General features: G+C 38.3%; 1 protein-coding gene and 1 pseudogene across 1 annotated transcript in view; one reads left to right on the top strand and one right to left on the bottom strand.

The window, feature by feature from the left end:
- WDR70 (WD repeat domain 70) overlaps nucleotides 1-22214 on the bottom strand; it is a 397384-nt gene that overhangs the window by 254204 nt on the left and 120966 nt on the right. Inside the window, exon 9 of the mRNA XM_032135980.2 lies at nucleotides 9361-9437. Coding sequence (XP_031991871.1) covers nucleotides 9361-9437 — 77 coding nt within the window. The remainder of the gene's footprint in view (nucleotides 1-9360; nucleotides 9438-22214) is intronic.
- Nucleotides 18962-20208, top strand: LOC116457051 (BTB/POZ domain-containing protein KCTD9-like; annotated as a pseudogene).

The following is a 22214-nucleotide window of genomic DNA, read 5'->3' as shown; positions in this document are numbered from 1 at the left end:
TGAGGGCTCTGTTCTGTTACATTGGTCTATATCTCTGTTTTGGTACCAGTACCATGCTGAACTGGTTACTGTGGCCTTGTAGTATAGTTTGAAGTCAGGTAACATGATGCCTCCAGCTTTGTTCTTTTGGCTTAGGACTATCTTGGGAATGCGTGCTCTTTTTTTGGTTCCATATAAACTTTAAAGTAGTTTTTCCAATTCTGTGAAGAAAGTCATTGGTAGCTTGATGGGGATGGCATTGAATCTATAAATTACCTTGGGCAGTATGGCCATTTTCATGATATTGATTCTTCCTATCCATGAGCATGGAATGTTCTTCCATTTCTTTGTGTCCTCTTTCATTTCGTTGAGCAGTGGTTTGTAGTTCTACTTGAAGAGGTCCTTCACATCCCTTGTAAGTTGCATTCCTAGGTATTTTATTCTCTTTGAAGCAATTGTGAATGGGAGTTCACTCATGATTTGGCTCTCCATCTGTTATTGGTGTATAAGAATGCTTGCGATTTTTGCACATTCATTTTTGTATCCTGAGACTTTGCTGAAGTTGCTTATCAGCTTAAGGAGATTTTGGGCTGAGACAATGGGGTTTTCTAAATATACTATCATGTCATCTGCAAACAGGGACAATTTGACTTCCTCTTTTCCTAACTGAATACCCTTTATTTCCTTCTCCTGCCTAATTGCCCTGGCCAGAACTTCCAACACTATCTTGAATAGGAGTGGTGACAGAGGGCATCCCTGTCTTGTGCCAGTTTTCAACGGGAATGCTTTCAGTTTCTGCCCATTCAGTATGATACTGGCTGTGGGTTTGTCATAAATAGCTCTTATTATTTAGAGATATGTCCCATCAATAACTAATTTATTGAGCGTTTTTAGCATGAAAGGCTCTTGAATTTTGCCAAAGTCCTTTTCTGCATCTATTGAGATAATCGTGTGGTTTTTTCTTTGGTTCTGTTTATATGCTGGATTACGTTTATTGATGTGCATATGTTGAACCAGCCTTGCATCCCAGGGATGAAACCCGCTTGATCATGGTGGATAAGCTTTTTGATGGGCTGCTGGATTCGGTTTGTCAGTATTTTATTGAGGATTTTTGCATCGATGTTCATCAGGGATATTGGTCTAAAATTCTCTTTTTTTGTTGTGTCTCTGCCAGGCTTTGCTATCAAGATGATGCTGGCCTCATAAAATGAGTTAGGGAGGAATCCCTCTTTTTCTATTGATTGGAATAGTTTCAGAAGGAATGGTACCAGCTCCTCCTTGTACCTCTAGTAGAATTCAGCTGTGAATCCATCTGGTCCTGGACTTTTTTTGGTTGGTAGGCTATTAATTATTGCCTCAATTTCAGAGCCTGTTATTGCTCTATTCATGGATTCAAATTCTTCCTGGTTTAGTCTTGGAAGGGTGTATGTGTCCAGGAATTTATCCATTTCTTCTAGATTTTCTAGTTTATTTGCGTAGAGGTGTTTATAGTATTCTCTGATGGTAGTTTGTATTTCTGCAGGATCAATGGTGATATCCCCTTTGTCATTTTGTATTGCATCTATTTGATTCTTCTCTCTTTTCTTCTTTTATTAGTCTTGCTAGCAGTCTATCAATTTTGTTGATCTTTTCAAAAAACCAGCTCCTGGATTCATTAATTTTTTGAAGGGTTTTTTCTGTCTCTATCTCCTTCAGTTCTGCTCTGATTTTAGTTATTTCTTGCCTTCTGCTAGCTTTTGAATGTGTTTGCTCTTGCTTTTCTAGTTCTTTTAATTGTAATGTTAGGGTGTCAATTTTAGATCTTTCCTGCTTTCTCTTGTGGGCATTTAGTGCTATAAATTTCCCTCTACACACTGCTTTGAATGTGTCCCAGAGATTCTGGTATGTTGTGTCTTTGTTCTCACTGGTTTCAAAGAACATCTTTATTTCTGCCTTCATTTTGTTATGTACCCAGAAGTCATTCAGGAGCAGGTTGTTCAGTTTCCATGTAGCTGAGCGGTTTTGAGTGAGTTTCTTAATCCTGAGTTCTAGTTTGATTGCGCTGTGGTCTAAGAGACAGTTTGTTACAATTTCTGTTCTTTTACATTTGCTGAGGAGTGCTTTACTTCGAACTATGTGGTCACTTTTGGAATAAGTGCGATGTGGTGCTGAGAAGAATGTATATTCTGTTGATTTGGGGAGGAGAGTTCTGTAGATGTCTATTAGGTCCACTTGGTGCAGAGCTGAGTTCAATTCCTGGATATCCTTTTTAACTTGCTGTCTCGTTGATCTGTCTAATTTTGACAGTGGGGTGTTAAAGTCTCCCATTATTATTGTGCAGGAGTCCAAGTCTCTTTGTAGGTCTCTAAGGACTTGCTTTATGAATCTGGGTGCTCCTGTATTGGGTGCATATATATTTAGGATAGTTAGCTCTTCTTGTTGACTTGATCCCTTTACCATTATTTAATGTCCTTCTTTTCTCTTTTGATCTTTGTTGGTTCAATGTCTGTTTTATCAGAGACTAGGATTGCAACCCCTGCCTTTTGTTTTCCATTTGCTTGGTAGATCTTCCTCCATCCCTTTATTTTGAGCCTATGTGTGTGTCTGCACATGAGATGGGTCTCCTGAATACAGCACACTGATGGGCCTTGACTCTTTATCCAATTTGCCAGTCTGTGTCTTTTAATTGGAGCATTTAGCCCATTTACCTTTAATGTTAATATTGTTATGTGTGAATGTGATCCTGTCATTATGATGTTACCTGGTTATTTTGCTCATTAGTTGATGCAGTTTCTTCCTAGCATTGATGGTCTTTACAATTTGGCATTTTTTTGCAGTGGCTGGTACCAGTTGTTCCTTTCTATGTTTAGTGCTTCCTTCAGGAGATCTTGTAGGGCAGGCCTGGTGGTGACAAAATCTCTCAGCATTTGCTTGTCTGTGAAGTATTTTATTTCTCCTTCACTTATGAAGCTTAGTTTGGCTGGATATGAGATTCTGGGTTGAAAATTCTTTTCTTTAAGATTGTTGAATATTGGCCCCCACTCTCTTCTGGCTTGTAGAGTTGCTGTTGAGAGATCAGCTGTTAGTCTGATGGGCTTCCCTTTGTGGGTAACCCAACCTTTCTCTCTGGCTGCCCTTAATATTTTCTCCTTCATTTCAACTTCGGTGAATCTGACAATTATGTGTCTTGGAGTTGCTCTTCTCGAGGAGTATCTTTGTGGCGTTCTCTATATTTCCTGAATTTGAATGTTGGCCTGCCTTGCTAGGTTGGGGAAGTTCTCCTGGATAATATCCTGCAGAGTGTTTTCCAACTTAGTTCCATTCTCCCCGTCACTTTCAGGTACACCAATCAGACGTAGATTTGGTCTTTTCACATAGTCCCATATTTCTTAGAGGCTTTGTTCATTTCTTTTTACTCTTTTTTCTCTAAACGTCTCTTCTCGCTTCATTTCATTCATTTGATCTTCAATCACTGACACTCTTTCTTCCAGTTGATTGAATCAGCTACTGAAGCTTGTGCGTGCATCACATAGTTCTCGTGCCATGGTTTTCAGCTCCATCAGGTCATTTAAGGACTTCTCTACACTAGTTATTCTAGTTAGCCATTTGTCTAAACTTTTTTCAAGGTTTTTAGCTTCTTTGAGATGAGTTCGAACTTCCTCCTTTAGCTCAGAGAAGTTTGATCGTTTGAAGCCTTCTTCTCTCAACTCGTCAAAGTCATTCTCCAACCACCTTTGTTCTGTTGCTGGTGATGAGCTGTGTTCCTTTGGAGGGGGAGAGGTGCTCTGATTTTTAGAATTTTCAGCTTTTCTGGTCTATTTGTTCCCCATCTTTGTGGTTTTATCTACCTTTGGTCTTTGATGATGGTGACATACAGATGGGGTTTTGGTGTGGATGTCCTTTCTGTTTGTTAGTTTTCCCTCTAACAGTCAGAACCCTCAGCTGCAGGTCTGTCGGAGTTTACTGGAGGTCCACTCCAGACCCTGTTTGCCTGGGTATCAGCGGCGGAGGCTGCAGAACAGCGAATATTACTGAACAGCAAATGTTGCTGCCTCATCATTCCTCTGGAAGCTTCGTCTCAGAGGGGTACCCGGCTGTGTAGGGTGTCAGTCTGCCCCTACTGGGGGGATGCATCCCAGTTAGGCTACTCAGGAGTCAGGGACCTCTTGAGGAGGCAGTCTGTTCGTTCTCACATCTCAAACTCCGTGCTGGGAGAACCATTACTCTCTTCAAAGCTGTCAGATAGGGACATTTAAGCCTGCAGAGGTTTCTACTGCCTTTTGTTCGGGTATGCCCTGCCCCCAGAGGTGGAGTCTACAGAGGCAGGCAGGCCTCCTTGAGCTGCGGTGGGCTCCACCCAGTTTGAGCTTCTCGGCTGCTTTGTTTACCTACTCAAGCCTCAGCAATGGTGGGTGCCCCTTCCCCAGCCTCACTGCCACCTTGCAGTTCGATCTCAGACGGCTGTGCTAGCAATGAGCAAGGCTCCGTGGGCGTGGGACCCTCCGAGCCAGGCGCAGGATATAATCTCCTGGTGTGCTGTTTGCTAAGATCATTGGAAAAGCACAGTATTAGGGTGGGAGTGACCTGATTTTCCAGGTGCCATCTGTCACAGTTTCCCTTGGATAGGAAAGGGAATTCCCTGACTCCTTGCGCTTCCCAGGTGAGGCAATGCCTCGCCCTGCTTTGGCTCACGCTCGATGGGCTGCACCCACTGTCTGACAAGCCCCAGTGAGATGAACCTGGTACCTCAGTTGGAAATGCAGAAATCACCCATCTTCTGTGTCGCTCACGCTGGGAGCTGTAAACTGGAGCTGTTCCTATTGGGCCACCTTGGAACCTCCACTTTTTTTTTTTTTTTTGAGACAGATTCTCACTCTATCACCCAGGCTGGAGTGCAGTGGTGCGATCTTGGCTCACTGCAACCTCCACCTCCTGGGTTCAAGTGATTCTCCTGCCTCAGCCTCACAGGTAGCTGGGACTATAAGCACGTGCCACCATGCCCAGCTAATTTTTTTGTGTTTTTCATAGAGACAGGGTTTCACCGTGTTAACTAGGATGGTCTCAACTCCTGACCTCATGATCCGCCCACCTCAGCCTCCCAAAATGCTGGGATTACAGCCATGAGCTACCATGCCCGGCCAAAATAGACAATTCTTAAAAGAAGATATACAAATGGCCAAAAAGCATATGGAAAAATGCTCACCATCACTAATGATCAGGGAAATGCAAATCAAAACCACAGTGTGATATCACCTTCACTCCTGCAATAATGGCCATAATAAAAAAATCAAAAAATAATAGATGTTGGCGGGGATGCAGTGAAAATGCAACACTTACAATCTTCACACTGTTTGTGGGAATGTAAACTAGCACAACCAAAGTGTGAAGATTACTTAGGGAACTAAAAGTAGATGTACCGTTTGATCCAGCAATCCCACTGGATCTACAGGTGTCTATCCAGGGGAAAAGAAGTCATTATGCAAAAAAGATACACGTTCATAGGGTCACAATTTGCAATTGCAAAATCATGGAACCAGCCCAAATGCCCATCAATCAACAAGTTGATAAAGAACATGTGGTGTGTGTGTGTGTGTGTGTGTGTGTGTGTGTGTGTATGTATACATGGAATACTACTCAGCCACAAAAAGGAACAAAATAATTGCATTCGTAGCAACCTGGATGGAATTGGAGACTATTATTCTAAATGAAGTAACTCAGGAATGGAAAACCAAACATCGCATGTTCTCACTCACATGTGGGAGCTAAGCAATGAGAACACGAAGGCATAAGAATGATACACTGGACTTTGGGGACTTGGGGGAATAAAATAAAAATTATTTTTAAAAACTTTTAAATGTTTATTGTGTATCACTGGTCTTGGAATATAACATTTAGAGCTTCTCAAATTTATTTGACCACAGAACGCCTTTTGTCAAACTTCTAATTTACATAGCCTGGAAATCAATTTGGGAAAGGCTGCTGTAGTGCTCATAAAAGTTAAAACATTATCAACTATGAGAGCCCACCATTCACACTGATCCAATAGTTTTGAGAACAACGTTTTTTTCCCAACTGCTCTATTCAACTTAAGTTTTAACCAGAATAGCCCAGGTCCTCTGTGGTCCAGTAGTGTATCTGTTTTCTTCTAACATTAATATCAGTTATTCATTTTCTTAAGACACTGCATAAAGTCTCTGCTGCATAAGTCTCAAAGTAGTTGTGGGCATCCCTGTCTTGTTTCCTATTTAAACGCAAGTAGCTTCAGTACTCCAATATTTAACACAATATTTACTTTAAATTTTAGTAACTAATTTTTATCAGATTTAGGTAATTTCTTCCTACCTGTATTTTACTTGGAACTTTTACTGGGAAAGACTAAATTCTAACAAATGTCCATTTTATCATATAATAAAATCACATGATTTTTCACCTTTCATTTGTTCAGCAATGAAGTATACTGAAATATCCTTGTGGTAAAATATCCTTACATCCTAGAATAAACCTTACCTATTCATGCTACATTATTAATTTAGATTGCTGATGAAGTTCATTCCCTAATGCTGAAATAAGAAACGTAACTTTAAACAAACATACCTTAACTATTTGGAAAAGTAATTATGCAGCTAAAAAGACTAAGATAGGAAAAGAAATTAACACTACATAATCTGATTTACCAGAAATTTTAGTAAAATATATTTATTTTATTTTAGTCACATTCTTATATGTATAGATTGACAAATTTCAGTTTCTTTTAGATCAAATTAATTTTCTTAATTCCTCTATGAAAGTGAAATTATGTCTTTTGTCTTCTAAAGATATATTTCAGAAGACACAAAGTATCTAAGAATATGAATAGCAACTGTGAATGTTCACAAGGCAAATTTAAGTATCAGAAAGTTGAAAGATGAAAGACAAAATAACCTAAGAATAAAAAAGTTCTTATTTAACTAATGATTCACCTAAATAATACCACCTATTTTTTTAACTTACAAGATTTTGTATTGTAATTTTCTCTGTAATCATACAAAGTGCATTCTTGTGAACTACTTTTAATACTAAAATGAATCATATAATATAACAATACAGGGAAAAGTTGCTCAAATATTCCCTATAATATGCTTGAGTCATGGATCAGCAGATATAAATGCAAAAGAATCTTAACCATTTAATCACTGGCAAGGATGTGGAGAAAAAGGGACCCTCATACACTGTTGGTGAAAATGTAAATTAGTAAAACCATTATGAAGAACAGTTTGGAGGTTCCTCAAAAACCTAAAAATAGAGCTACCATATGATTTAGCGAACTCACTGCTGGGTATATATCCAAAACAAAGGAAATCAGTGCATCGAAAAGGTATCTGTGCTCCCACGTTAGTTGCAGCACTGTTTGCAATAGCCAAAATTCAGAAGCAAACTAAGCATCCATCAACAGATGAATGGATAAAGAAAATGTGGTACATATATACAATGGAGTACTATTCGGCCATGAAAAAAGAATGAGATCCAGTAACTTATAACAACATTAATGGAGCTGGAGATCATTACGTTAAATGAAATAAGCCAGACACGCAGACAACCATTGCATGTTCTCACTTATTGGTGAGATCCAAAAGTCAAAACAATGGAACTCATGAACACAGAGAGAAGAACGATGGCTACCAGAAGCTGGAGAGGGTAGCGGAGTATGAGAATGAGGTAAGGATGGTTAATGGGTTTAAAAAAAAAAAAAAAAAATAGAAAGAATGAATAAGGCCTAATATTTGATAGCACAACAGAGTGACTATAGTCAATAATAATATAACTGTACATTTTAAAATAACTAAAAGAGGCCAGGCACAGTGGCTCATGTCTATAATCCCAGCACTTTGGGAGGCCGAAGTGGGTGGATCACCTGAGTTCAGGAGTTCGTGACCAGCCTACACAACATGGTAAAACCCCATCTCTACTAAAAATATAAAAATTAGCTGGGCATGGTGGCAAGCACCTGCAATCCCAGCTGTTTGGGAAGCTAAGGCAGGAGAATCACTTGAACCCGGGAGCTGGAGGGTGCAGTGAGCCGAGGTCGTGACACTGCACTCCAGCCAGGGTGACAAGAGTGCAACTCCGTCTCAAAAAAATAAAATCAAATAACTAAAAGAGTTTAACTGGATTGTTTGTAACACAAAGGATAAATGCTTGAGGAGATGGATACCCATTTTACATGATGTGATTATTATGCATTGCATGGCTGTATCAAAATATCTCACATACCCCATAAATACATATACCTACTGTGTACTCACAAAAATTAAAATAAAAAAATTTTAGGGTATGGCACCGTAGTTCACACCTATAATCCCAGCACTTTGGGAGGCCAAGGCAGGTGGATCACTTGAGGTCAAGAGTTCAAGACGAGCCTGGCCAACATGGTGAAACCCCGTCTCTACTAAAAATACAAAATTAGCCTGGTGTGGTGGTGCATGCCTGTAATTCCAGCTACTTGGGAGGCTGAAGTAGGAGAATCATTTGAACCTAGGAGGTGGAGGCTGCAGTGAGCTGAGATCGTGCCATTGCACTCCAGCCTAGGCAACAAGAGCGAAACTCCATCTCAAAAAAAAAAAAAAAAATTTAATAACTGAGGAAATTTAGTTAGTTTGCTTCAATATGATGCTGGTATGTATGAACTGACATACGCACCAAATTTAATCAATTTCCTCAGTTATTGCTTTTAAAATCAATCTTAGCCAATAAGCTTATATCAGCTATTAGACTCAGATGGAAATAAGCCTTTATTATACAAAGCGATAGTCACAACTTCAAAGCCCTTTGAGTCCACTTAATAGCATCAATCTGATCCAATCTTAATAAACTCTACAGGAATTTATACCACTCTCGTTTTCATAGTGGCTATTTTTGTTTAATCAAATACTACACTATCAGATAAAATCAAAGTAAAGAACAAGAATATATAGGCCGGGCACGGTGGTTCACACCTGTAGTCTCAGCACTTTGGGAGGCTGAGGCAGGCGGATCATTTAAGGTCAGGAGTTCGAGACCAACCTGACCAACATGATGAAACCCCGTCTCTACTAAAATACAAAAATTAGCCAGGTGTGGTGGTGGGCATCTGTAATCTCAGCTACCTGGGAGGCTGAGGCAGGAGAATCACCTGAACCCAGGAGGTGGAGGCTGCAGTGAGCCAAGACCGTACCACTGCACTCCAGCCTGGGCAACAGAGCAAGACTCACCATTAAAAAAAAATATATATATATATACATCTATATCTATAGATATAGATGTATATATATGATCAGAATTCCTAATATTCCACTTACTACATTACTGCCAAGATTGTAACAATACCAATGTTAATAAAATACCTAAAGATATGAATGTATTAGATGAATTATCAACAATACTCACGCATCATTTGAGCAAGTCATAAATTCTCCCTTTATTTTGGGATGCCATGAGCCAGTATGAAGCATTGCTGTATGACCCTTAAAAATAAAGACAAAGGAAAAAAAAAGATGTTTTAAAAAGGTAAAAAATAAACTGACTAGAAACTGACATGTCATTTTTAAATGTAAAAATGCTTAGTTCCCCCAAAAGGGCACCATTTTAATTACAAACCTATATTATTTTATCCCAATTTTCTCTCATAACATGCTTCATTTATTTCACTTTAATTCTTTGTGTACCCCCTGTGCCCACCTCAGGAATTAACTCGGTGCTTGTATGTAACAGGTGCTTAGTAAGGTGGGAAATGGAGAGGAAAATAACATCCTTTCTTTAGAAGAAAAAAAGAAAGGTAAAGCCATAATAAGAAAGACAGGTCCTTCTTCAAAGATCATAACTCCTTTCTTCAATGGAAGAGAATCAAGAATAGAAAGCATTTACAAACAAGCAAGGTGAAGGCAAGAGATTGGAAGGGAAATCCCTATTTCCTAAAAATGTGTCAACAACCTTGATTCTACGATGCCTCTGTAAAAATAAGTATGTGAGAAAAGGAAGAATACATTTTAAATGATTGAGGAAAATTAGCTCCACTAAGTATAGAGAATATAAAAACACTATAATTAAAACAATGTGATGCTGATATATATAAACTGACATATACACCAAATCAACTAGAGTACATAGCAAACATAAACACACACGTATACACAAATGCATAATTTCCTCTTAGGCAGTAAAGTCAGCTAGAGTGGTCTCATACAGCAAGTCAGATTTACGTGGGACAGAAAAGAGCCTGGTCTTTTTTAGTATAATAACTGCAGTATCTCTTACTGTGACACAGTCCAAAATAAAACTATGATTAAAGAAGTAAAATGTACATATTTAAGTGACTTACAAGAAAAATAACAGTAACTCTCTGGAAAGATACATGGGCCTGGAGATCATCTTCAGCCAAAGTTGCCTATAATGCCTCAAATAGTATCTGGCCAAGGCCTGACATTCTGTTCATGTTTACAGAATACAAATGAGGGGAGGTGGAGACTCTTAGCCATGTGGGAGGCATGAATTGAACCAATACCTGGAATGACTAGACGGCAAGTCTGAGATCTCATTTTCCACCCCTGAACTCAAGGCTTGCACATCCAACTATTTACTTGACATTTCTATCTGCATATCATAGGCATCTCGAACACAATAGGTAGAGGGAAAATCTTGATTCTTTCTGCCCACTTTATTTTCAATCAGTTTCTTTCCTAGTAGCTCAAGCTAAAAATGTGGGAGTTGTTCTTAAATATTCCCATAACCATAGTCCTAAAACCTCCTGTCTACACAGATTCAATCCACCAGCTATTCTTGACAATTCTATCCAAAATACATTCTATTTCTATTCACTTTCTAAAATCTATTCACTTTTCTCTTTTTCATCACTATCACTTATTCTCTCACAACATTCTCTCATGCTTCTATATCAGTTAATATGTACTGTAACAGGTTATTAGTCTCTCTGCTTTTTCTTTTTTTTTCTTGACACAGGGGTCTCAGTCACCAAGGCTGGGGTGCAGTGGCATGTTCACAGCTTACTGTAACCTTGGCCTCCCAGGCTCAAGTGATCCTCCTGCCTCAGCCTCCCAAGTGACTGGGATTACAGGCATGAGCCACCATGCCTGGCTAATTTTTGTATTTTTTGTAGAGACAGGGTCTCACCATGTTGCCCAGGCTGGTTTTGAACTCCTGGGATCAAGTGATCCGCTCGCCTCACCTCCCAAAGTGCTGGGATTACAGGAGTGAGCCACTGCGCCCACCTCTGCTTTCATTTTACCTCATGTGCTCTACATAGCAATCAGTATAATCCCTTAAAAATATAGTTCTAACATAGGAATAGAAAACCAAACACTGCATGTTCTCACAAGTGGGAGCTGAACGATAAGAACACATGGACACACTGTCGGGGGAACAGCATGAACTGGGGCCTCTCGGGGGTGCGGGTGGAAGGAAGGAGAACAGGAAGAATAACTAATGGATGCTGGGCTTAATACCTAGGTGATGGGTTGATCTGTGCAGCAAATCACCATGACACACATTTACCTATATAACAAACCTGCATATCCTGCACATGTACCCTAGAACTTAAAATAAAAGTTAATGGAAAAAAATACATAAATACATACATATATGTAGATATACATATACACACATATATATGTAGTTCTAAATATGCTATAATGTTGGCACAGTGGCTCACAACTATAATCCCAGCACTTCTGGGAGGCTGAGGCAGAACAATCACTTAAGGTCTGTAGTTTGACATCAGCCTGGGCAACAGAGTGAGATCCTGTCTCTACAAAAACTAAAAATAAAAACTTAGCTGAGTGTGGGATAGACATCTATAGTTCCAGCTACTTAGAAGACTAAAGTGGGAGGATCTCTTGAACCCAGGAGTTGGAGGTTACAGTGAGCTACAACTGCACCAGTATACTCCAGCCTAGGTGACAGGGTCAGGCACCATCTCAAAATAAATAAACTGATCAATTTAATCAAATTAAAATGCCACTTAACCTTTTACTGGCTTTATAACCTCTTATACAGTGCGATGGTTAATAATGAGTGTCAACTTGATTGGATTGAAGGATACAAAGTATTGATCCTGGGGATGTCTGTGGGGGTGTTGCCAAAGGAGATTAACACTTGAGTCAGTGAGCTGGGAAAGGCAGACCCATCCTTAATCCGGGTGGGCACGATCTGATCAGCTGCCAGCTCGGCTAGAATATAAGCAGGCAGAAAAATGTCTACGTCTTTCTCCCATGCTGGATGTTTCCTGCCCTCGAACATCGGACTCCAAGTTCTTCAGTTTTGGTGCACAGACTACCTTCCTTGCTCCTCAGCTTGCATATGACCTATTGTGGGACTTTGCGATCATGTGAGCTAATACTTGATAAACTCCCCTGTATGTATATTCCATTAGTTCTGTCCCTCTAGGGAACCCTAATATACACAGTCCACAACGAATTTTATTTTCTGGCTCCATGTTCCCTCCAACTTCACTTATTTTGTGTTCCCTCATGCCCAACACATACCAGCCACTTCCTTCCTTTCAGTTCCTCCAATATGCTCAGCTCTGCTCCATATCAGGGCCTTCTTATATGCTTTCCCATATGCTGGAAAGCTCTTTTTTCCACTTTCTCATGACTGGCTCCTTCTCGTTATTTCAATCTCAGTTTACATGGCACCTGCTCAAATAAGTATTCCCTGATCCTCTATGTAAGTAAACATGGCCCACCACATTGTTCTTTACCTTAGTACCTGTGCATTTCCTTAATAATAGCCATCATAGTTTGTGATTCTTTATTCATTTTTTGACTTTTGGAAAAGTGTTAACATTTTACATATTCACACAAAAAAATAAGGATGGGACAACCAAAAATTTAATATAAACAGGAACAAATCAACCTTACATTTCAAATTAGTAACACGTATACTGAAAGAATAAACAGAAGGGAATACCCCAGATAACTATCTACCCTGTAAGTGGGTTGATGGCCCCCAAAAAGTTATGTCCATATTCTAATCCCAAGAACATGTAAACATGACCTTATTTTGGGAAAGGTTATTTGCAGATATAATTAAGAATCTCGGCTGGGTGCGGTGCCTCATGCCAGTAATCCCAGCTCTTTGGGAGGCCAAGGTAGGCGGATCGCTTGAGCTCAGGAGTTCGAGACCAGCCTGGGCAACATGGCGAAACCCCATCTCTACAAAAAAAAGAAAAAAAAATTATCCAGCCATGGTGGCACACAACGGTAGTCACAGCTACTTGGAAGGCTGAGATGGGAGGTTCTCTTGGGCCCAAGAGGTCAAGGCTGCAGTGAACCATTATTACACCACTGCACTTCAGCATGGGCAAGAGAGCAAGACCCTGTCTCAAAAAAAAAAAAAAAAATCTAGATGCGATTCTGTGCAGGCTCTAAATCCAACAGCAAATGTCCTTATAAGAGATAGAAGAGGGCTGGGTGTGGTGGATCACACCTGTAATCTCAACACCTTGGGAGGGCAATGCAGGCAGATAACTTGAGCTCAGTTAGAGACCAGCCTAGGCAAGATGGCTAAACCCCATCTCCACAAAAAATACAAAAATTAGCCAGGTGTGGTGGCAGGTGCCTGTAGTCCCAGTTATTTGGGAGGCTGAGGTGGAGGATGGCTTGAGCCCAGGAGATGGAGACTGCAGTGAACCGAGATCACACCACTACACCCCAGCCTGGGCAACATTATGAGACCCTGTTTCAAGAAAAAAAAATTTTTTTTAAAGAAAAAAAGAGAAGAGAAAAAGACAAAAAGAGAAGGCTATGTAAAGACAGAGGCAGAGAATGGAGTTATATAGCCACAAGCCAAGGAATACCCCGAGTTACCACAAGCTGAAAAAAGGCAAGAAAGGGCATTCTTGCCTAGAGCCAACATTCTTACCAACACCTTGATTTCAGCCTTCTGGCCTCTGTAATAGTAAAAGAATAAATTCCTGTTGTTTTAAGCCACCAAGTTTATAGTAATTAGTTAAAACAGCCCAGGAACTTGGTATATATTCTCAAAGACCAAAAGAACTGTAAATAAATATTGAATTCTAATTAATACATTTGCTTCTTTTTTGCAGTGGTATACATTAGCAATTCTGAAACTGCCTTCAATATAATGAACTAAGCCAAGGAGGAAATGTGTTGGGGATAATTGGAGTAAGGTTTAGCCCTGTTGGAGAAGATAGTTACAAAAGTGAAAAGGCGGAAGACTAGAATGAACTCTCTGATGTTAAATAGAAATTAAGGGTATCAATGTGAACTCATGATTTTTAATAGGTAGATAAAATTGTTGTATTTGTACATATGTGTTAGTTATTCTCTAATTCTGTATGTTAAGAATGTCTAGAAGTAATATATTCCAGCAAAACTAACACAGAGATCCTGGTCTCTAACAATCACCTCCCCTTAAAAGGAACCAGGGCTTCTTGCAAAAATTATTGATTATAGAAATGGGGTAGGAAAGGAGCAAGATGAACGTGGAACATTTTGTTGTATTAAAAAAAAAAAGGAAGTACTACAAAGATGATGGAGACATGTTAAAAGGATAAAGCACATGTTGAAGAGCCTTCTGCTGGCTAAATCTGGAATAGTCAGGGCATCAAGATAAATAATGATAGTAACGAATTATAAATCATTCACTAAAACAAGGACCATTGAGTGTATACTAATATAATAAATATACAAACAAACAAAGCTCTTCCTTTTAGTAGAACGCTACTGATAAACATAAAATGAATGATGGAATTAAAAGATCATCATTCTGCAATCATCACAGTAATAACTGATTCAGGAAAGAATCATCAATAGATGCTAAAATTGAGGAGAAAAGTTTGGAAATGAATATTTACAAAGTCTCAAAATCTCCCTGCAAATTACTTAGTAATTTTATAGTGGAAAAACCTGGTAGACACCACGTTAAACAAGTGATCTAGGTTAACATCACCAATGCAAGGACAAACTGAAACTGACATCACATACTTCCTGGTATGATGAAGAAAGGAGGACACAATATCATTTCTGTCATAGTCCTTCTAAAAATGCATAACCTAATTCAAACTATGAGGTAAAATCAAATTCTATATTTTATCAAATCACTGACCTGCAGTCCTCAAAAAATGTCAAGGAAAAATAAAGACCAAATAATGCAGAGAAGCCATTCCCAATTAAAGGAGACAACAGATATGATGACTATATACAATGTGTGATCCTGATCAGAGCCTGGAACTGGTGAAAAAAATCATTATAGAGATTGTTGAGATAATCAATGAAACATGAATGTGGAATGTGATTTAGATAATAATATGTTATCAATGTTAAATTCATGGCTATCCACCAGGCATGGTAACTTGTGCCTGGTAGTCCCAGCTACTAGGGAGGCTGAGGCAGAATGATTGCTTGAGCCCAGGGATTCTAATCCAGCCTGGGCATCAAAGCGAGACCCTGTCTCTTAAAAAAGAAAATTATGATTATGTATGAAAATGTATTGTTATTAGGAAAACCTCACTGAAGAATTTAGGAATAAAAGAGCATGATGTTTACAACTTACTTTCAAAAGCTGAAAATTAAACACACATATATGTAATTTATATGCATATGCATATATATATATATATGAGTGTGTATATACAGGTGGGATAGGAAGGTGGGTTAGTTTGTGTTAGTTGAGGGAGGAATGGGAAGGGGTAAGGTGAAAATAAAGCAATGAGACAAAATGTTAGCAATTGGTAAATCTGAAAAAGTTATAAAGAAGCTTTATACCCCTTTTAACAGCTATTCTTTAAGTTTAAAATTATACCAAAATAAATAATTTTATTAAGGTTTTTTTTGGGGGTGGGGGTGTTTGTTTACAGACGAGGGTCTCACTCTGTTGCTGAGGCTCAAGTGCAGTGGTGCGACCACCACAGCTCACTGCAGCCTCAACCTCCTGAATTCAAGAGATCCTCCCACCTCACCCTCCCAAGTAGCTGGGACTACAAGGCAAGCACCACTACACGCAGCTGATTTTTTATTTGTTGTAGAGATGTGGTTTCTGCTATGCTGCACAGGCTGGAAACTAAATACTTTTTTAAAAATATTCTGGTTGCCCAGTGAAGGAAAGTCTGTTTAAAAAAAAAAAGAATCTATAGGGCTGCTCAGTGAAGGAAAGCCTGATGAAAAACGAGAAAAAAAAAGAATTTATAGGTCCAACTGGGAAGATGTTAATGTGAGTCATGCGAAGATCGACAGTGGCTTTGACTAGGGAGCAGCACTAAGTGTTGACAAGTGAGTATACATTCTTTACAAGTGCACACAGAAAATTCACTAAAATATTCTAAGTAACAAAACACACTTCATCAGATATTTTAAAAATTAAAATTATTCAAAGTATGTTTCCAAGGGCTGGGTGTGATGGCTCATGCCTACAATCCCAGTACTTTGGGAGGCTGCTGAGGTGGGAGGATCACTTGAGGCCAGAAATTTTTTGTTGTTTTTTGTTTTTTTAATTTTTTTTAAAGTATGTTTCTAGATCATAAGAGAATTAAATCAGAAGCCAATAAGAAAAAAGTCTCAAATATTTGTATATTTAAACACCACACTAACAACCCATGGGTCAAAAAGGTAATCCCAAGTGAAGTGAATAAAAATGAAAATATAACATCTGAAAGTTGTGGGACACAGTTAAAGAAATGCTTAGAGCATTTCTATTAGAAAATAAGAAAAGTCTCAAATTAATAATTAAAGCATCCATCTTAAAATACTAGAAAAAGAAGGCAAGTAGGAGAAAATAAATCAATAAAGTTGATAAACTTTTAGCCAGAACAAGAAAAGAAGAGAAAGAGAGAGAAGACACAAATTACCAACCAATTCAGGGAAAATTAGGAGATATATCACTACTGACCCCAAAGAAATATTACTATTATAATAACCTTATGCACATAAATTTGGTAACTTAGAGGAAGGAAGAACTTGAACAGTCCTATATCCACTAAATATACTGAATTCATAGTTAAAAGCTTTCAAAAACAGAAAAGAAAACTCCAGCCCAGTTGGCTATACTGGCAAACTCTACCAAACATTTGAGGAAGACGTAACATCACTTTTTCACAACAGTTTCCCCAAAACAGAATTGGATGGTACACTTCCAAATTCATTTTATGAAACTACCATTACCCTGATACCAAAATCAAGTACAATATGACATAAGAAAGCTACAAAACAACATCCCTCATCAACATAAAAGCTAAGACCTTTGAAAAAATATTAAACTAGTTTCTAAAAGGAATAGTATATTGCAACCAAGAAGGCTTTGTTCCAAGAATACAAGTCTGGTTTAACAATCAAAAATCAATGTAATTAACCACATTAACATAATAAGATAAAAATTTCAGAAAAGGCATTCGACAAAACTCAACATCCATTCATGATAAAAACTCTCAGCCAATCAGTGATAGAAAAGAACTTACTCAACTTGATAAAGCATATTGTCTCAGTCAGCTAGGGCTGCTATAACAAAAGACCATAGACTGGGTGGCTTAACCACCATACATGTATTTCTCATAATTCTGGAAGCTGGTGAGGGATCTCTTCCTGGCTTGCAGATGGGCCACTTTCTCCTGTATCTTCATATGGTCAGGAGACAGGAGGCTCTGGTATCTATTCCTTTTTTTCAGAAGGGCACTAATCGCATCACAGAGAATCCACCCTCATGACCTCACCTAAACCTAATTACCTCCCAAAGGCTCCCACCTCCTATAATATAATATTGGAGGTGATGGCTTCAATATATAAATTTTGGGGGGATGCATTCAGTCCATAATAGGTAGGTACAAAAAACCTACAGTTAACGACATATTTAATGGTAAAAGACCAAATATTTTCTCTAAATGTCAGGTTTTAAGCAAAGATACCTGACCCCACCACATTCACATTCAATGTCAATCTGGAAGTCCTAATAAGTACAATACGGCAAGAAAAAAAAAAAAAGGCATTCAGATTATAAAAGGAGAAATAAAACATTCATTCCAAGACACAATGACCATTTATGTAGAAAATCCCAAGGAATCTATAAAAAAACAACATTCAAAAAAATCAATAAAATTTCTATGCACTACCAATGACAGAAACCAAAAAATATTTTAAAGTCCTATTTGTAATAACTCAAAAAAAAACAAAATGCTTAGGTATAAATCTAATATCAGGATCCCTATGTTGATATACTACAAAATGTATACGAAAGAAACAGAAGGCCTAAATAAGTGGGGAGATACACTATGCTGATGAATCAGAAACCTCAATATAGTGAAAACATCAATTCTCCAAATTATCTTTAGACTCAATATAATTCCAAAGAAAATCCCAACAGGGTGATCTTGTGGAAGTAGAGACTTAGCATGATAGTTACCAGTGTCTAAGAAGTGTAGGGGGGGGGAAGATAAAGAGAAATCAGTTGATAGGTTCAAACATACAGTTAGAAGGAATAAGTTCTCATGTTTGACAGCACAGTAGGGTGACTATAATTAATAACAATGTCTCACATATTCTAAAATAGCTAGAAGGGAGAACTAGAAATCTTCTCAGCACATAGAAACAATAAATGTTCAAGGTGATGGATACCTCAAATACCTGAACTTGATTACATATTCTCTGCATACAACAAAATATCACATGTACCCCATAAATATGTACAAAAAGAATGTATCCACAAAATAATTCTAACAAGATTATTTGTAGATATAGACAGGGTGATTCTAAAATTTACATGAAAAAGTAAAGAAATTAGAATAGTCAAAAACATTTTTAAAAAGAAAAAAAAAGTTGGAAAACACCCTACCAAATTTAAATTTAAGTTTGTTAATATGTAAGAAATATTTAAAAGCTGTAGTAGTAGAAGGACCGGCCGAGCCCTGGGTGTGGGACAGAGTGTGTGTGTGTGTGTGTGTGTGTGTGTGTGTGTGTGTGTGTGTGTGTGTCCCCAAGGGCAGGAAGGTGGCAAAGGGAGGTGAATCCAAGTGGGTGGAGGGAAGGGAAAGGTGGGAAGAGAAAAAGGTGGGAGGAGGACCAAGTGGGAGGGTGGTGGCTCACTCAGGACCCACCGGGGGCAGCACAATGAGGCGGGTGACCCTGTTCCTGAATGGCAGCTCCAAGAACAGAAAGGTGGTTGCTGTATACGGAACTTTATTTGATTTGCTTTCTGGGGCCAGCAGTAAACTCGGCATAAAAGCCACCAGTGTGTACAATGAGAAAGGTGGACTGATTGATGATATTGCTTTGATCAGGGATGATGACGTTTTGTGTGTGAGGGAGAGCCATTTATTGATCTTCAGACAGATTCTAAGCCTCCTGAAGGATTGTTAGGATTCCACATAGAATGGCTAACATTAAATGTTGGAGGGAGGTACTTTACAACTACACGGAGCACTTTAGTGAATAAAGAACCTGACAGTATGCTGGCCCACATGCTTAAGGACAGAGGTATCTGGGGAAATAAGCAAGATCACAGAGGAACTTTCTTAACTGACCAAAGTCCTGAGTACTTTGAACCCATTTTGAACTACTTGTTTCATGGACAGCTCATTGTAAATGATGGCATTAATTTATTGGGTGTGTTAGAAGAAGCAAGATTTTTTGGTATTGACTCACTGATTGAACATCTAGAAATGGCAATAACGAATTCTCGACCACCAGAGGATCATTCACCAATATCTCAAAAGGAATTTGTCCAATTTTTGCTAGCAACTCCAACCAAGTCAGAACTGTGATGCCAGAGTTTGAACTTCAGTGGTGCTGATCTTTCTCGTTAGGACCTTCGATACATTAACTTCAAAATGGCCAATTTAAGCTGCTGCAATCTTGCACATGCAAATCTTTACTGTGCAAATCTTGAATGAGCTGATCTCTCTGGATCAATGTTTGACTGTGCAAATCTCCAGGGAGTCAAGATGCTCTGTTCTAATGCAGAAGGAGCATCCCTGAAACTGTGTAATTTTGAGGATCCTTCTGGTCTTAAAGCCAATTTAGAAGGTGCTAATCTGAAAGGTGTGGATATGGAAGGAAGTCAGATGACAGGAATTAACCTGAGAGCGGCTACCCAAAAAATGCAAAGTTGAAGAACTGTAACCTCAGAGGAGCAACTCTGGCAGGAACCGATTTAGAGAACTGTGATCTGTCTGGGTGTGATCTTCAAGAAGCCAACTTGAGAGGGTCCACCGTGAAGGTAGCTATATTTGAAGAGATGCTGACACCACTATACATGTCACAAAATGTCAGATGAGAATTTTAGGGGCTGGAGGAAGATGTACAAGATGAAAACGTTTTCCTTATCACTTTTCTTTCTCCACCCACTCAGTTGTCTAGAAGAAGTAACACTGTAAGGAAATTTTTAAAAAACATTGAGAGAATTATGCTTGCTCTCAATGGTGCATAAGGGAAAAAATTGACTTTTTTTCCATATTCTGATTTTTAACAGAAAAGCACTCATTAATAGGTATAAAGAAACTAGATATTGCTGCCTTTTGAATGGGGTAGGGGGGTTCCACTCAATACCAGAGGCAAGTTCCACTCAATACCAGACCAAGCAATTCTATTTACGCTATTAGCCTAGTTTTCCCATACAATCAGCACAAGCATAGGAAGATACTTCAAAACCAAAAAACCAAGGTACATCATTAATATTCATTTAATTCCAATACCAAATAATTTACATAAGGCCAGCTTAGAAATCGATATTAAATCCACATCTACTGCAATCAAAGCTTATAAAATATGAATGAATATGGTAGAGTTGCCTGATAAAAGGCAATGTAATATATTGCAGGTAGAACCATACAGTGGGTAATGAGGAATTTTAAACAGACATTTGATTACAGCCACCATTAAATATATATAAAGTAAAAATAAAGGCATTTGGCTGATCCAAAGTGTAATACCAATCAGTCAGCACCTGTGATTCTTTTACTTATATTTTTGGGGTTTTTTTAAAACAAATTTCAGCCCCATTTTGAGTCGTTATCTCTCTGCAGCAGCAGAGGAAAGGCCTGTACCTCCCTACCAATGACCTGGTGTCCTTGTATCTACCCCAAGAGCAGGGATGCTAGATGTGTCCAAATGGGTTCTGAATTCTACAGGATCATCAACATGAGGCAAGGAATCACTGAAAATCATTTTTGTCTCCTTTAGAAGAATGACATATCTTTAGTATTTTTGTGCTTATTCTTCTATATCTACATATGCAAAGCTTTCCTTAACAGTACAGGGTACATATGCATAGTAGGAAGAGATCAGAACTTTACAAGTGAAGGAGAGCAACTTCAGAAATGAATTATTTTCTTTGCTTTATTACTTTTACCAAGACAAAAAAGTATTGTATTGAGAGATAATCTATTTCCATAATCAGTATGTCTCTAAATTATATTTAAATCATTTCATTCTATACTATATTTTCAGGAATTACAGAATATGCTATTCATTCACTTGAAGGTACCTCTGTAGAAATAACCTAAAACTGCAGAAGATCTGTAAGAGCTAAACATGGTGTGCTTAGAAACTGCAGATTTTAATCTAATGTATACTGCATTAATAAACGATATAAAGTGTTGAAAAGGGAAAAAAAAACCTACAGTAATCAAGACAGAATGGTACTGTATCAGAAAAAGGATAAACACATACCCGTAAAACACAAGGGAAATCTCCAAAACAAACTCACTCAAATATCATCAACTATTGATATTTAATATTTGACAAAGATGCAAAGGAAATTTAATAGAGAAAGGTCAGTTTTTCCAACTAATAACGTTGAAATAACTGATCAATCGTATGACAAAAAAAGATAATCTCAACCCATTATTCATACTGTATACAAAAGTTAAAGCAAAATGGATGACAGCCCTGAATGCAGAATCCAAAACAGTAAAACTCTAAGAAAAACTACAGAAAATCTGTGTTTGGTAAAAAGCTCTCATGTACAACACCAAAAACAGAATCCAGAAGACATTACAACTGACATCAAAGAAATACAAAAGATCATTTGAGATTACTATGAACACCTCTATGCACACAAACTAGAAAATCTAGAGGAAATGGTTGAATTCCTAGGAGCATACAACCCCTAGAGCTTGCATCAGGAATAGACATCCTGAACAAACTAATAGCAAGCAGGGAGAACGCATCAGTAATTTAAAAAATAGCCAACCAAAAAAGAAAAAAAAAAAAAACACTCAGGACCAGGTGGATTCATAGCAGAATTCTACCATACCTTCTAAGAAGAAGTGGTGACAATCC

Source organism: Hylobates moloch, unplaced genomic scaffold (assembly GCF_009828535.3).
Source record: "Hylobates moloch isolate HMO894 unplaced genomic scaffold, HMol_V3 SCAFFOLD_17, whole genome shotgun sequence".
NCBI lineage: Eukaryota > Metazoa > Chordata > Mammalia > Primates > Hylobatidae > Hylobates > Hylobates moloch.
Note: the sequence above shows the minus strand (reverse complement) of the source record. Positions and strands in the feature narration are given on the sequence as shown.